The sequence below is a fragment of the Pipistrellus hanaki genome, assembly GCF_964339955.1.
Source record: "Pipistrellus hanaki genome assembly, chromosome: 10".
Taxonomy (NCBI): Eukaryota; Metazoa; Chordata; class Mammalia; order Chiroptera; family Vespertilionidae; genus Pipistrellus; species Pipistrellus hanaki.
In genome coordinates, this window is record NC_140512.1 from 24993025 (window position 1) to 25007151 (window position 14127).

The 14127-nt window shown below is 37.6% G+C and overlaps 1 protein-coding gene across 5 annotated transcripts in view; it reads left to right on the forward strand.

The window, feature by feature from the left end:
- Nucleotides 1–14127, forward strand: part of DMTF1 (cyclin D binding myb like transcription factor 1) — a 42263-nt gene that overhangs the window by 21813 nt on the left and 6323 nt on the right. For 3 of the 5 annotated variants that reach the window (XM_084897406.1, XM_084897407.1, XM_084897409.1), the window contains 7 exons: nt 1372–1448; nt 5300–5457; nt 6777–6809; nt 7732–7841; nt 8727–8955; nt 10137–10288; nt 11456–11665. In XM_084897406.1, coding sequence (XP_084753532.1) covers nt 1372–1448; nt 5300–5457; nt 6777–6809; nt 7732–7841; nt 8727–8955; nt 10137–10288; nt 11456–11665 — 969 coding nt within the window. The remainder of the gene's footprint in view (nt 1–1371; nt 1449–5299; nt 5458–6776; nt 6810–7731; nt 7842–8726; nt 8956–10136; nt 10289–11455; nt 11666–14127) is intronic. The other 2 variants (XM_084897408.1, XM_084897410.1) reach the window with 1 other exon arrangement.

The window sequence follows — 14127 nt, forward strand, 5'->3', positions numbered from 1 at the left end:
CCACACCGCCCCCCACCCAAACCCTCCTCTGCCTTCCCTCTGAGGTTTGATGTCTGTTCCATGCTTCTATGTCATTAGATCTATTTTTGTTCATCAATTTAAGTTGTCTATTATATTCCATAAATGAGTGAGATCATGTGATATTTATCTTTCTCTGAATGATATTACTTAGCATAATGCTCTCCAGGTCTATCTATCCTGTTACATATGGTAATTTTTTTTTTTTTTTTTTCTACAGCAGCATAGTATTTCCTTCTGTAGACATACCATGGATTTCTAATCCATTCATCTGCTGATGGGCACTTAGGCTGATTCCAAATCTTAGCTATTATAAATTGTGCTTCTATGAACATAGGGGTACATATATTCTTTCCGATTGGCGTTTCTGATTTCTTGGGATATAGTCCTACCAGTGGGATTGCTGGGTCAAATGGTAATTCCATTTTCAGTTTTTTTAGAAAACTCCATACTGTTCTCCACAGTGACTGCACCATTCTGCATTCCCACCAGCAGTGCAGGAGTGTTCCTTTTTCTCTCTATTCTTACCAGTACTTGTCATTTGTTGATTTGTTGATGATAATCATTCTGACAGGTGACAACGGTTACATTTAAAAGACAGTACAGTACAGTTACTGCTTCTGGGACTAGGAAATCAGTTTTCAGAGATCTACTTACTTTGGTCTGATAAATAGCTTAGAGGCTCACTGTCACGTGGTGTTCGTAGTGCCGCTATGCTCATTAGAATTGCTAGGAAGCTGCTACAAGAGAATGGGGGTTGTAAATGTGCCACTGTAAGAAAAGAAAACAAAAGTAAGTAAATTGTCTTTAACCACTATAAGTACACATTTAGAATATACTGATCACTTGGTATCCAGTGTATTATGTTTACTTAGAATCTTTGTATATGTTATTTTGCCCATAAAGCTTATTTTTCATTGAAGAAATTTTTCATCAAATTTTTGGCACAGTTGGGCTTTTCTAATGCTTATAAGTCTTTTTAAGTGTTCTAGACCAGCGATCGCCAACCTTTTGGACCTCACGGACCACCAGTGGTTCTCACACCACCGGTTGGCGACCACTGTGCTAGATTCTGAAAGGGTAAGAAAAGTTACTAAGTGGAAGTAACATTTTTAAAATCTTTTCCTTACCATTGTCTTTATTTAGTAGGGTCAAATATATTCTTTCTTAAAAACCAGAGGTTTCAAAAGCAACTTTACCTAGGGATCTTTCACGTTTCAGGCGAATGAGAAATTAGATTAGCTACATTCTATTTTCATAGGTAATATATTTAATCAGAAAGCAAATCTTCAGTAATGTGCTCCTCTCAAGGAATAACATTTTCTATAATATTACTTTTGTTTTCTTTCAAAGGACATAAATGGAAGCAGGGGATGTGGTCCAAGGAAGAAATTGATATTTTGATGAACAATATTGAACGCTACCTGAAGGTATCTTATGGCATATTTTTTTGTTTCAGTAATTTGTTCACTGCCAATTGCAAAAACATCAAAGCAGCATAAAATATGTACTTAGAAGCTTTTTAATAATTTGTGTAATGGATGACTGGCTAATGTAACTTGATTCGAAGGTGTATGATTTTAGTATATTTTTAAACCAATTTTGAATTCTCGGTTTGAAATAGCTTTTTTGCTTTAGTTAACACTCTGGAGTTTAGACAGAATCTTAATAGTCTCTCACAATCTTAAAACCTTGTTTTTTTAAAGTAGCTTATATCCTGAACTGGGCCCAGTTGTGAGCATCTTTGTCATTTTGAAACTCTACTTTTATTAACTTTCACATTCTACCAGTTGTTGGTCCTCTTTGCTTGCCTGAAAAAGATGGAAAACAATTTTGGTAATAGGAACTGAGTGATGTAGAAGAACCTGAAATTCTCTCCTTCTATTCTTGTTTATTGATTGCAACAATCAACCAACCAAAGACAGTGTCTGTCCACCCACCTTTACCAACAGGCAGCACCAAAAGCCTCTCCATTCCACAGCCCCACAGGGCTTTGGGCAATGAGGTGCTCAGGGCAGGGAGAGGCAGGCGTGGTGCGGGATTTAGTTGCCATTGAAGGCAGATCAGCAGCCTCAGTGCTGCCCCTGGGTGGCACCTATGAGTGAAAGAAACCACACATTTTTGCATGATCTGCGCAGATTCATAACCAATTAGGTGAGACCCTGAGGTTACCCTGCCAGTGTTTTTAGTCACTCTGGTGGTTAGTTGTACCAGCTCAAGCTATTGATTCATCCCCAACACTACCTCGGTCCTTTATATTAACTACTAGAGGCCCGATGCACAAAATTTGCGCTTGGGGGGACAGGGGGTTCTTCAGCCTGGCCTGCATCCTCTCCAATCCGGGATCCCTCAGATGTACATCATAGTCATATACTTACACCTCCCCTGACCCCATACCTCTGGTACCCACTTGGTACCATACATAGTTATTGTAATACTAGGAGCCCAGCATGTGAACTCACATGGCCCTACCCACCCACCACCCTGCCATGACACCCAAACCTCTCCACACAGAGCTCCAGCTAGCCTGGCCCAGCCCCTTCCCCTCTGGCCTTCTCGAGCCCCACCCTCAGTCCCTCAAGTTGCCTCAGGCTGGTCCCACCTCCTCTGGGAGCCTCCCAGCTTCCTCCCCATCTCCAGAGCAACACCTCCTGCAATGGGTGGTTACACATTAAGGCTCTTTATTATTATGACTAGTTGCCCGTTGCAGGAAGATTCCTGCAATAGGGCTTCCTGCTGCACTCTCGCCTACCCGCCTACTTTTCTTCCCTCTCCCCTGCCCCACTTGCTTGTTTCTCTGCAGCTTTGCTCCCTTCTGCAGCACTTGGCTTCTTTCTATGCCATCTTGGTTGGGTTAATTTGCATACCGACCCTGATTGGCTGGTGGTCATGGCTTGGGAGTAGCAAAGGTGCAGTCCGTTTGCATTTTACTCTTTTATTAAGTAGGATTATTGACTATATTCTTTATGCTGTATTTCATACTCCTATGACTATTTTGTAACTACCAATTTGTACTACTAATCCCTTTATTTTTATTTTTTTGTTGTTGTTGTTGTTTTGTTAATCCTCACCCAAAGACATTTTTTTTTTTTCAAAAATGGTTGCCACCCACATGTGCCCGGACTGGGGATCTGATCACATGTGCCCCGACTAGGGCTGGGGGTCAAACCTGCAACTCAGGTATGTGCCCTTGATTAGAAACTGAACCCAAGACCCTTTGGTGTGTGGGCTGATGCTCTAACCCACATGTGTCCAACACAAGGCCCGCTGGCCAAATCCAGCCTGCCAGGCCTTGCAATGTGGCCCGCACCGCGCTGTCATCACTGCACTCCACTGTCAGTTTATGACATTGTCAGTGTATGACTGTTCAGTAAACCATTGGGCCCGCGATTTAGGCTGGATTTTAGATTTTGGCCCCTTCTCTGATTGAGTTCGACACCCCTACTAACCACTGAACTACAATAGCCAGGGCAAATCCCTTCATCTTTTTTATCCAGTCCCTCAACAGGTTCTTTTTGCTGTTAATTTGTACAAATCTGGTAGGTGTAGATGCTATTTTATTATGATTTAATTTCTGGTTACATGTTTTTATATGCATATTTGGACATTTATGGTTCTTCTTTGAAATTCCTGTTTGTCTTTCAGCAATTTTTCTGTGGGATTTTCCTTTTTCTAGATGTACTTAAAGTATGTCAGATCCTAATGATTTTCTGGCTGTGTTACAGATGCTCTTGTCCAATTTAGTGGCCTGTCTTTTCTTTAGGTGTCATTTCAATATCAAAATTAATGTCCATTCTGTCCTAGATTAATCTTCATGAGTGTTCTTGGCACTTTGCTCTTCCATTATAAATTTAGAATCAACTTGCAGAGAATGGAAAGTTTTTGGAATTTTTATTGAGACTGCATTGAATCTGTGCATCAATTTCAGGGGAATTAACATCTTTACAACTCTCCATCTTCCTATTGAAGAACATTGTATAGCTCTCTCCATTTTAGTTCCTCTTTAATCTTTCAATACTTTCATATTTTCCTTGTATAACTTGCGTAAGATTTAGTTCTAATTGTGGTGCTTTTGTAAATGAGAACTTTTAAAGACTTTTTTATGAGCATTGTATAGAAATGCAAATGACCATATATTGGTTTTATAACCACTAGCCTTCCTAACTTCCTACTGTTTTAAGTCAAAATTTTCATAGATTTTTGGGATATCTGCAAATTATTTCTTTTCCAAGCTTCATGCTTTCTAACTTGCTAGGAGTGTTATCATATATGAATATTTTATTCTATGTATGCTCTATCTACACTTACTGAGCTTTTATATTCTTTTCCATAAATCTACTCATCTGATTACTTGTGTTCCTGGAATGAGCTCACTTTTTACATTAATTATTAACCTTTTTATAAGCATGCTAAACTATTTTAAGGATTTGGGGGATCTGCGTTAATGGATGAGCTTGGCCTGAAAATTAATTTCTGAGACCGTCTTTGTCTGTTTTTTATATTAAGGCTATGCTAGCCTAATAGAATGAACTGAGAAGTGTTTCCTCCTCTAGAATAGTTTAAAGTCAGAATTATGTTTTGTGGGGTTTTTTGTTTTTTGTTTTTTTGCTTGATAGAATTTACCTATAAATTCATCTGGGCCTGGGATTTTCATTATTTCATTATGGTTTTCATTATTGATAAATGATTAAATTTTCTTGATGGTGCCTGCTTATTAGGTAGATATTTTTTTCTCTTCCTGAATCAGTTTTGGTAAGATTTTTAGAAATTTATTTATTTTATGCAAGTTTCTATATGTAGTACCATAAAATTTTCATAATGTTCAATTGTCTAATCTCTGAAGGCCCAACTTTTCATTTCTAATATTGCTGTTTTGTCTTTTTTTACTACTCTTGCCATAAGTTTATCTTTTTATATTTTATTAGTCTCAATAGATCTTTTCAAAGAATCAGTTTTTAGCATTGCTTTTTCTTTCTATTTTTGATTCTCTTAATTTTGTTCTTATTATTTTCTTCCATCTACTTTCTTTAGATCTTAATTTTTTATAATTTTAAAAGGTTGGCAGAAACTGACTTTTCTGAATTTTATACAGTTTATTTTTGGAAATATCAAGTATCACTATTATCTTGCAACATTTTAAATTTATACTCATTAAATGAATTAGCAACATTAGTTTTCAAAATGCCATTGTTAATCTTTTTTTTTAAATGATTTAAAAGTATAGTATATTCATATGTATTTTATCAGAAATCCCTAAATCAAAGAAATGTAACCCATGTAGGCACGCGGAATAAAAGATGCTACAGAAATCATCTTTGAGATGTCAAAAGATGAAAGAAAAGATTTCTACAGGACGATAGCATGGGGTCTGAACCGGCCTTTGTTTGCAGTTTATAGAAGAGTGCTTCGCATGTATGATGACAGAAACCATGTGGGAAAGTATGAAACTTGCATTGTTGCATTATTTCATGTAATTAGGAGAAATATTAAAGAACTACTTTTAAAAATTGAATTATTATCATAGCCTTAATTGGAGACAGCTATTTATTAGGTTATCTTTCTCCAGGTCCATGTTCTGAATATGGTGAAACCTCATTATAATTAAGGACTCTTTTGGAAATTAGAACATATATTACCTCACATAAGTTTGATTTAAAACTTAGCTGACTTATTACTTCAAAGTCTGTTTTGTAATAACATAAAAACTGTAATAGTGGTTAATGATTTAGGAAGTATGAAGAGAACTCTATAAATTCATTGGTATCATTTTTTTCCTATTAATTTTTATAGTTTATAGCATTTCCTAGTTCAGTGGCTTTTTTTTAAGTAACTAAATATTTGGATACTATGCATAGGTTTTTGTTATAGGTAACATGGGAAGGCATCATATTTCCAATTCAATTATTTATATGGTGTTTTGACATGATTTTTATTTCTCTTTGGGAATTTTAGGTGGTGATAATATGACTTATCAGATACTTTTTTGTGTTTTTTTGTGTATGGGATGGCATTCCAACATACTGTACCACCCAGCCAGGGCTGAATACTGTTTTTTAGAAGAGTATTGCATTGACTGTATTGCATACTTGCCCACTAAAAAAAAAAAAAAAAAAAAAAGCCTTTCATTGGAGCTAGAGTATGTCAGTGCACATGTATGGGTAGAGAAAATGAAGATAATTTTAAACTTTTTAGTGCCTTGTGACATAGATTTTCTTCCTAGCTCTGGTTTACAATGTAATCGATAAGTATTTCAGAATAGCTATGATATTAGAGTGCCTGAACTGAATTTTTTTTTAACATATTTTTATTGATTTCAGAGAGGAAGGGAGAGGGAGAGGGAGATAGAAACTTCAATATTGAGAATCATTGATGAGCTATCTCCTGGATGCCCCCTTCTGGGGATTGAGCCTGCAGCCTGGCCATGTGCCTTGACATAGGCTGATGCTCAACCACAGAGCAACATCAGCCAGGCATTAACCAAATTTTTAAAGGAAGAGTTAGGCAGCATAGGAGCAAATATATTTTAAATATTGCATTTTCTAGAGAAAATTGTAAAGTGCTCAGTTTTATTATAGCTAAAAGTATCAATGTGTTTTTTTTAAATGTAGAAGTATTAATTTTTATTATTCTACCTTGAAATTGGTTACCTTGAAAATATTATCTATTTTAACATTGGACCCCTTAAGTGAAATTCTGATTTTTCTTAAGGTTTCTAGCATTCTTTGTTTTAATTGATCTTTTTTTATTTAAATTTCTAGATATACACCTGAAGAAATTGAAAAGCTCAAGGAGTAAGTTTAAAATTTTTTATTCATTAATTCAGATAGTTGGGTTTTATTATTATTTTGTCTTGTATTTTAAAAGTTATACTTTGAAATATCAAGAGATTTTTGTAAACTGGTCTAATTTAATCCTGCTGTTAAGCATGATTGACCATAAAAATTTATCAGATCTATACCTGCACAGAGTAGCCATGCCCGTAAATTTAGTCTCCTCCTGTCATTGATTAACAAATGAAATGCATCCTTAGACCATTGTTAGGGGTTACAGAAGGGATCAGATGGCCATGCTTGGTGACCTGAAGTCTAAATCTGGGGGACTTATATATCAGGATCAAACCAAGGTTGTGCTACATGCTTAGTTTAGAATATGAATATGACTTGGCAGTGTTTCACTTAAATTCTGGGCTCTTTCGCAGGAAATACAATTTTGCTTCATTGAGTTAGAACCATAAAGTACGGATTAATGTATTTTATATATATATATATATATATATATATATATATATATATATATATATATATATATAAAATGAAAAAATTGAAGGATGATCCTGTTTATAATGATAAGTATTTATGAAACTTTTTCAGATATCTGAAAAGAGCTTGTTAGTAGTATTCAAAAGGGAAAAACCTGGGAGATTGTGTTGATAACCTGAGGGGAATTTTGGTCTTTTTTGAACACATATCCAAGTTACTTATTTCTTCTCTGACCCAGGAAAAAGGCAATTGCTGCCTGTTTTTTTTTTTTTTCACCCACAGACAACTGTGGACCCCAAAAAAAGGCCACACTTTCAAACTTTGGCTCTCAAAGTGTTGCTGCCCACAACTTCCAAACCAGTCAAATGGGAAGAAGAAGAATGAAGAATAAATGATGAAATTAAAAGGGAGAAAACAGTTGAACCAAATGCTGATTGGCAGACTCTTGTTTTAGGCTCCGGATAAAGCATGGCAATGACTGGGCAACAATAGGGGCGGCGCTAGGAAGAAGTGCATCTTCCGTCAAAGATCGGTGCCGGCTGATGAAGGATACTTGCAACACAGGTACTGTGAGTGCTACTGGTGGGTTTCTTATGTTTTCATTTTTGGTCACATTTGAGCTTCCTGGCCTTTCTGAAACCACTTTCCCTTCTGTTCTGGAAAGAGATTTTTGTTCAGAAATTTTATTTCCTAGTCTTCCTTTTTCTTCAGGCTTAATAGACCCAACTAGTTCTCCATTGTTGTGCTTTTGTGTAAAAGTGGCATTGCTCACAGAGACACAACATTTCAGTTTCATAGGTTTTAAGTCAAGCGTGTTTCCATTTTATAGCAATCCAAAACTGCTGCAGTTGGGAAAGTATTTTTAAAGATTACTAGTACACACAGGGATTTTTAAGGCATATGTACAGGAAGTAATTTTAATTTAAGGTCATCTAACTGTTGAACTTTTGTTAATAACAGCTTATCAACATATGTTTATGAAAAACTTGAGTTCTAACCAGGTCCCACTTTAGGAAGAAGCTGTGTTCCAATAGTTTGTATGTATGTGTTTTAAACTCAAAACTATGAGTTTTTGTGTCCATCAGGCCATCAGTGAAGCTCCTTCCATTTATGGCCAGGTATAACTGGAGAGTACATAATTCTTTCTAGTTATGCTTTGAATAGCTTTTCTTAGTCACTGTGTACTTTGTATTTGTATTCTGTAGTATTTTCTTTTGTACTAAGAACCTGACTGGGCTAGTAAAATGCAGCTTAGTTGGTATTATAAGCAGTTTCACACCTGAGGGTTATTAAAAATACTTTTAGTATGACTGCCTACTTCCCATCAGTCCTTACAAATAGAGGGCTGAGTCTGATCTGGAAAGAGACAGAGAGGGAGGGGGAGGGGGGAGGGGAAAGGGGAGGGGGGGAAGGAAGCAGTAGCATTCTGGGTGATTTCCTTTTTTTCAGGGAAGTGGACCGAAGAAGAAGAAAAGAGACTTGCAGAGGTGGTTCATGAATTGACCAGCACTGAGCCAGGTGACATTGTCACACAGGGTGTATCTTGGGCAGCTGTGGCAGAACGAGTAGGTACCCGCTCAGAAAAGCAGTGTCGTTCTAAATGGCTCAACTACCTGAACTGGAAGCAGAGTGGAGGGACTGAGTGGACCAAGGAAGATGAAATCAATCTCATCCTCAGGTTTGTGTCCTAAATCTTTTAATGACAAAAGCTCCTTAATTGCTGTTGGTGCCTTGATTTTCCTCTTTCGGTTTGCCTAAATGCCTAATGTCTGAAAAGCATCCTTCCCATATTCCATATTGAGCGCTTTTTTGTTTTATTTTTTGTTCCTTTTTAGTGAGGTTAGTGCTTATGCAAAGTACCAGATTGAAGGCGTGGAGACTGAAGTTCTCTATATCCACAGAACAGTGTGGCACAGGCAACGGCAGTGCAGCTTTTCCACTGTCCCCCCAGTGTGCCTCAGTCCTGGGCTGGGTGGCCATACTGCAGGTGAGAGGGCTGTTCAGTCTCCATGCCCTCGATCTTTGGCCTCTGTGGTAGGAATGCCAAAGAGGGGTCCCAGGCTGCAGTTACCACACACCTTCAGACTGGACAAGATCAGGCACTTGCGTTTCATACATATCCAAAAATAACTAAGGTAATATCCTAAGCTTATTTTTTTAATTAGTTGGTTTAACCATGAAGAGTCAGTGACTCAAATGGGGGGGGAAAAAAAAAAAAAAAAAAACAAGAAAATATTTGAGACACTGAAGTAATTAATAGAAGCTATTGTGACTGTTACCGAAAATCAAAATCAGCCTGGCAGTTAAAGCTAGAAAACAAACCATCAAAACCCCAGGGTTAGTTGTTTGTAGGGAGGTTGGGTTGTTGCTGGAATCTTGTTTTTATCTTGTCATTCTTGTTTTGAGTTTTGTTTTTAATAGTTATGTGTGGTTTTTTTTAACTAGTCTTTATAAATAGCTCATTTCTACATACTTTTTAATTTCACAAATGAGAAAGCTCAGGTCCTGGAAATAACTTCCTGTAACACACTATATGTAAAACATTGCAGAACACTGTACAACTAAACCTGTTTTTACCCTATTCTGACCTTTAGCTACTCTCTTTCCTTCACGGCGCTTTATCTGGTTCATTTACAATTCTGCCCATTGGTTGTACCATTAACAAGTCCCTTGCTGGTGACATTTTGTAGCTCTTACCTCTGGAAGCAGCTCTGCACCCCTGGCATCCCATACTGTGAACTTAACAATAGCATCTCAAGGACATAACCTGCCATACCTGTTGCCACCAGTGTCATTATGAGAAGGGAAATTATAGAGAAATAAACTAACATCTAACTGGTGCTTATTTTGTAACTATAGGATAGCAGAACTTGATGTAGCTGATGAAAATGACATAAACTGGGATCTGTTAGCAGAGGGATGGAGCAGTGTCCGTTCACCACAGTGGCTTCGAAGTAAATGGTGGACCATCAAAAGGCAAATTGCAAACCATAAAGATGTTTCATTCCCTGGTAATGTATTTTTTGCTTAAGTCCCTTGTCTTAACCATGTTTGCTCCTGGGCTTAGAGGTTAGAAGTTCTTTGTCTCAGCTAAAAAGATATGAGTTATAGATTTTCACTTAAATCTCTGATGCCCTATTTCTTGGAAAACAAGACTTGATGTTATTTGTACTTTCAAGGCACACATTTACACACATTCTTGTTTTCACATTAACTATGAAGGGGAACTGAATTGTATATATTTTCATTGTATACAAAGATGAATTTCTGAAAACTGGTTTAATCGACTTTTATGAGTTGAATAATTTCATATATATCTTAACTTTTGTTATGTAGAGAAATTCTGTGATAATTTATTTTGTACCAAATAGCTCTGTAAATTTTTAATATCATTTGTTATATAAACCTAGAAATGTTATATTGGGGTTGCTTAAAAGTGAGGCATAGCATACTTTTTATTACCTGCTGTGCACTCGGGCACTAATTACTAAGTTTTAAGTGTGCTTAATTTAGGTAATTAAATTTATTTCCCTTAATACAGTTCTCCAACATCTATTTTTCTAGAGGAAAATGTGCTTTTTTAAAACAATTAAATACCCTGTTACAAATGTATATATCTGATAAGACCCCAGAACAGTGAATGAATACTGATGTAACATGAACCAAGCCAGATTGCAGCACCACCTGGAGGATTGATGTAGTTTATCATGTATTATTAGTTTGGAATTGATGAGCTGCTGTTCTTGCAGTGGCTAAATATTCAAGTGCCCTTGAGTCCTTGGCGGGGGGAGTACACTTTCATTTAAAAATGAAAATAAGCTATTTAGCATTATCAATGCTTGTACTGAACAGTAAGAATTTTATGAAGAAACCCTAGGACACAGAAAATGTCTTATTTCCATGTTCCCCACAATGGCTATTTTCAATGCATCTTAAATGGCAAGGACAATAAATATTATGTCATGAATTTTTTAAGTCTGTTGTGATGGAGGACGTTTCTAAAAATTCCCAGACAGGCTGTAATTTTAAAATATTTTTATTATTTTGGTAAGATTTCACATCCAGCATACAATTATTTATTCCAAATACTTTCCCTCCTTACCCCCCACCTCCCTTGCTGCTTAGATGGTGGTCTGTCGGAGAATCAATGTTCTTTTTGTCTACCCATCTCCCTTCAGTCTTAATAAAAGGTCTTAAACAGTTACATGAGAATCAAAAAAACAACCCAACGCTTTTGGAGAACAAATCGGGATCTGGAGTTCCAAACAGTAATTCCAGTTCTAGTGTACAGCACGTTCAGATCAGAGTGGCCCGCTTGGAAGACAATACAGCTCTCTCTCCAAGCCCCATGGCAGCCTTGCAGATTCCTGTCCAGATCACCCATGTCTGTAAGTGTTTGGACCTCAAGACTCCTTGCTCTGTGACCTATGTAATTTGGTTAATGGCTCTGATACCATTCAATCTTCCAGAACGTTGAAATTTATCCAAGTTGATGAATTAAAGGAGACCTACGGCATTTTGTTAGCTGAATACATGCACAAAAGATGACTATGATAGGAAGTGCTGGTAACCATTTGGCCAGCCATTGTAGACAATATGAAATTATCTTTCTAGATGTTATAAAGAAGTTAATGATTAATAAAAAACTACCTTATGTAGTCAATTGAGCAAGGAAACAGAGACCATAAGGTGGCATATCATTTGTAGTAATTCTCTGGAGGTCACAAATTAGGAATGGATTTGAGGTGGTATGTAAAAGAGAGGATTTTGATGAAGTTGTAAAAGATTTTCTTCAGGGACTAAAGATCCAGTTCTTATGTGGGAACTCTTGTTTTAACCATCTTTTCCTTAGCCCCTGACATTTTTTGTGCTTAATGAGATTATGAGAACCCCTAGTAATTGTTGTAGGCAGGGAAAATATATTTCTTAAGACCTAAGCCAAGATTATCATCTACCTTCTTCCCATTAGCATAACAACGAATATAAAATTCTTAGGACCATATTATTCTTAACTTACTTATACATTACCTTTTTCCCCTACATAATGCAACTTGACTGTGAAAAGGTCGTTGCCCAGAGTACACCAGTCACTGTGTGTCATTCCCAACCAGGGGATTATTGGCATTTTGAGTGGGGCAGTTCTTTGTTGGCAGGACTCCCTACACACTGCAGGATGGTCAGTGTCCCTTGACCTCACCCACGGAATGCAAGTAGTGCTTTCCAGTCATTAGAGGGGGGAAAAAAAACACCCTACAGATTAACATTCGAAAATGTACCCTACGATCCTGTTTAAAAATCACTATGTAATTAACACTATATATTGGTATATGCAATGACTATCAAAGTTACCTGATAGACATTTAAATTAAGCATTCCTGTCTTATTCTTAAAGTTCTAATTTAAATTTGGTTATTTGCTTTAGTTTTCTATCACTGTAATAAAGCGTGAAGAATTTTTCTTGGGCACTGCTTCTTTTTTATACTTGAGAATTGCAAAGCACCTGAAATTAATAGTCTACCATAAATAAATACAAGAGCTACTTTTGGCATGGAGATTGTTACAATTTTTATTGACTATTGTGTTAGCAATAATTTTTTAGAAAATAGCATTTTACAAATGACTAGGAGTCCAGTGTACAGAATTTGTGCAATGGGGGGAGGGTCCCTCAACCCGACCTGCACCCTCTCCAATCTGGGAGCCCTGAGGAGATGTCCTACTGACAGCTTAGACCTGCTCCCCATGTTTCTCTGCTCTCTACAGACCTGCCTACTTGATGCCACCGCAGGCCCTGGTGTCTACTCTCTGTGGGGACCTGCTGTCTGCTCTCTGGCTCGCCGCCACAGGGACAAGCAGGGCCCTGGTTTCTGCTCTCTGTGGGGGCCCTGCAGGGGACTGCATGCCTCTCACTGCCACAGCCAGGGGCAAGCAAGGCCCTGCTGTCTGCTCACTTGCTGCAGAAGACGTTCCCATGTGTTCCCACTCCCCTCCCCTGAGCACCTAGGTCCAGAGCGTAAATTACATAGGTCACAGAGCATGCTGAGACCCTGGCTGCTCCAGGCCTATAGGCTCAGAGCGGCCTGGGTCCCGGATGCCTGTCCCCAGGATGCCTGTCCCTGGGTGCAGGCTGCTTGGTGCCAGTGCATGCACAAGGGGCCACCCAGCCCCCAGCTGGTCTGCATATGCAAATTAACCCGCCATCTTTGTTAATTTGCATACTCCTGATTGGCTGGTGGGCATCACGGCGGTATGGTCAATTTGCATGTTTATCTTTTATTAGTATAGATACCTTAATATTTATCCACAGCATAGCTTAGCCTTGAGGCACATTTGTCTATAGTCAGTTGCTTTCCTTTGGTTTAGGTCAGTGGTTGGCAAACTCATTAGTCAACAGAGTCAAATATCAACAGTACAATGATGGAAATTTCTTTTGAGAGCCAAATTTTTTAAACTTAAACTTCTTTTAATACTACTTCTTTAAAATAGATTTGCCCAGGCCGTGGTATTTTGTGGAAGAGCCGCACTCAAGGGGCCAAAGAGCTGCATGTGGCTCGCAAGCCAGTTTGCTGACCACATATTTAGGTTATTTATCAGGAATCATTTCCAAATTATTCTAGGTATGATCTTTAAGAATACATCAAATAGTAAGAGAAATAACCCAAATGAAGTGTATTTCTTTCAAACTGAGAAGTGTTAGTCAGAATATAGTAAACTTACAATAAACACTACACATGAAGTCTCGATTCCGAATCATTTTGCAGATGGATTTACCTACAGGTGCAACTGAAAGCATCAGAAGAGATCTTTCTTATAGTAAAATTTTAGTTCCAGGTGAAACCGTCAGCAGATAGCC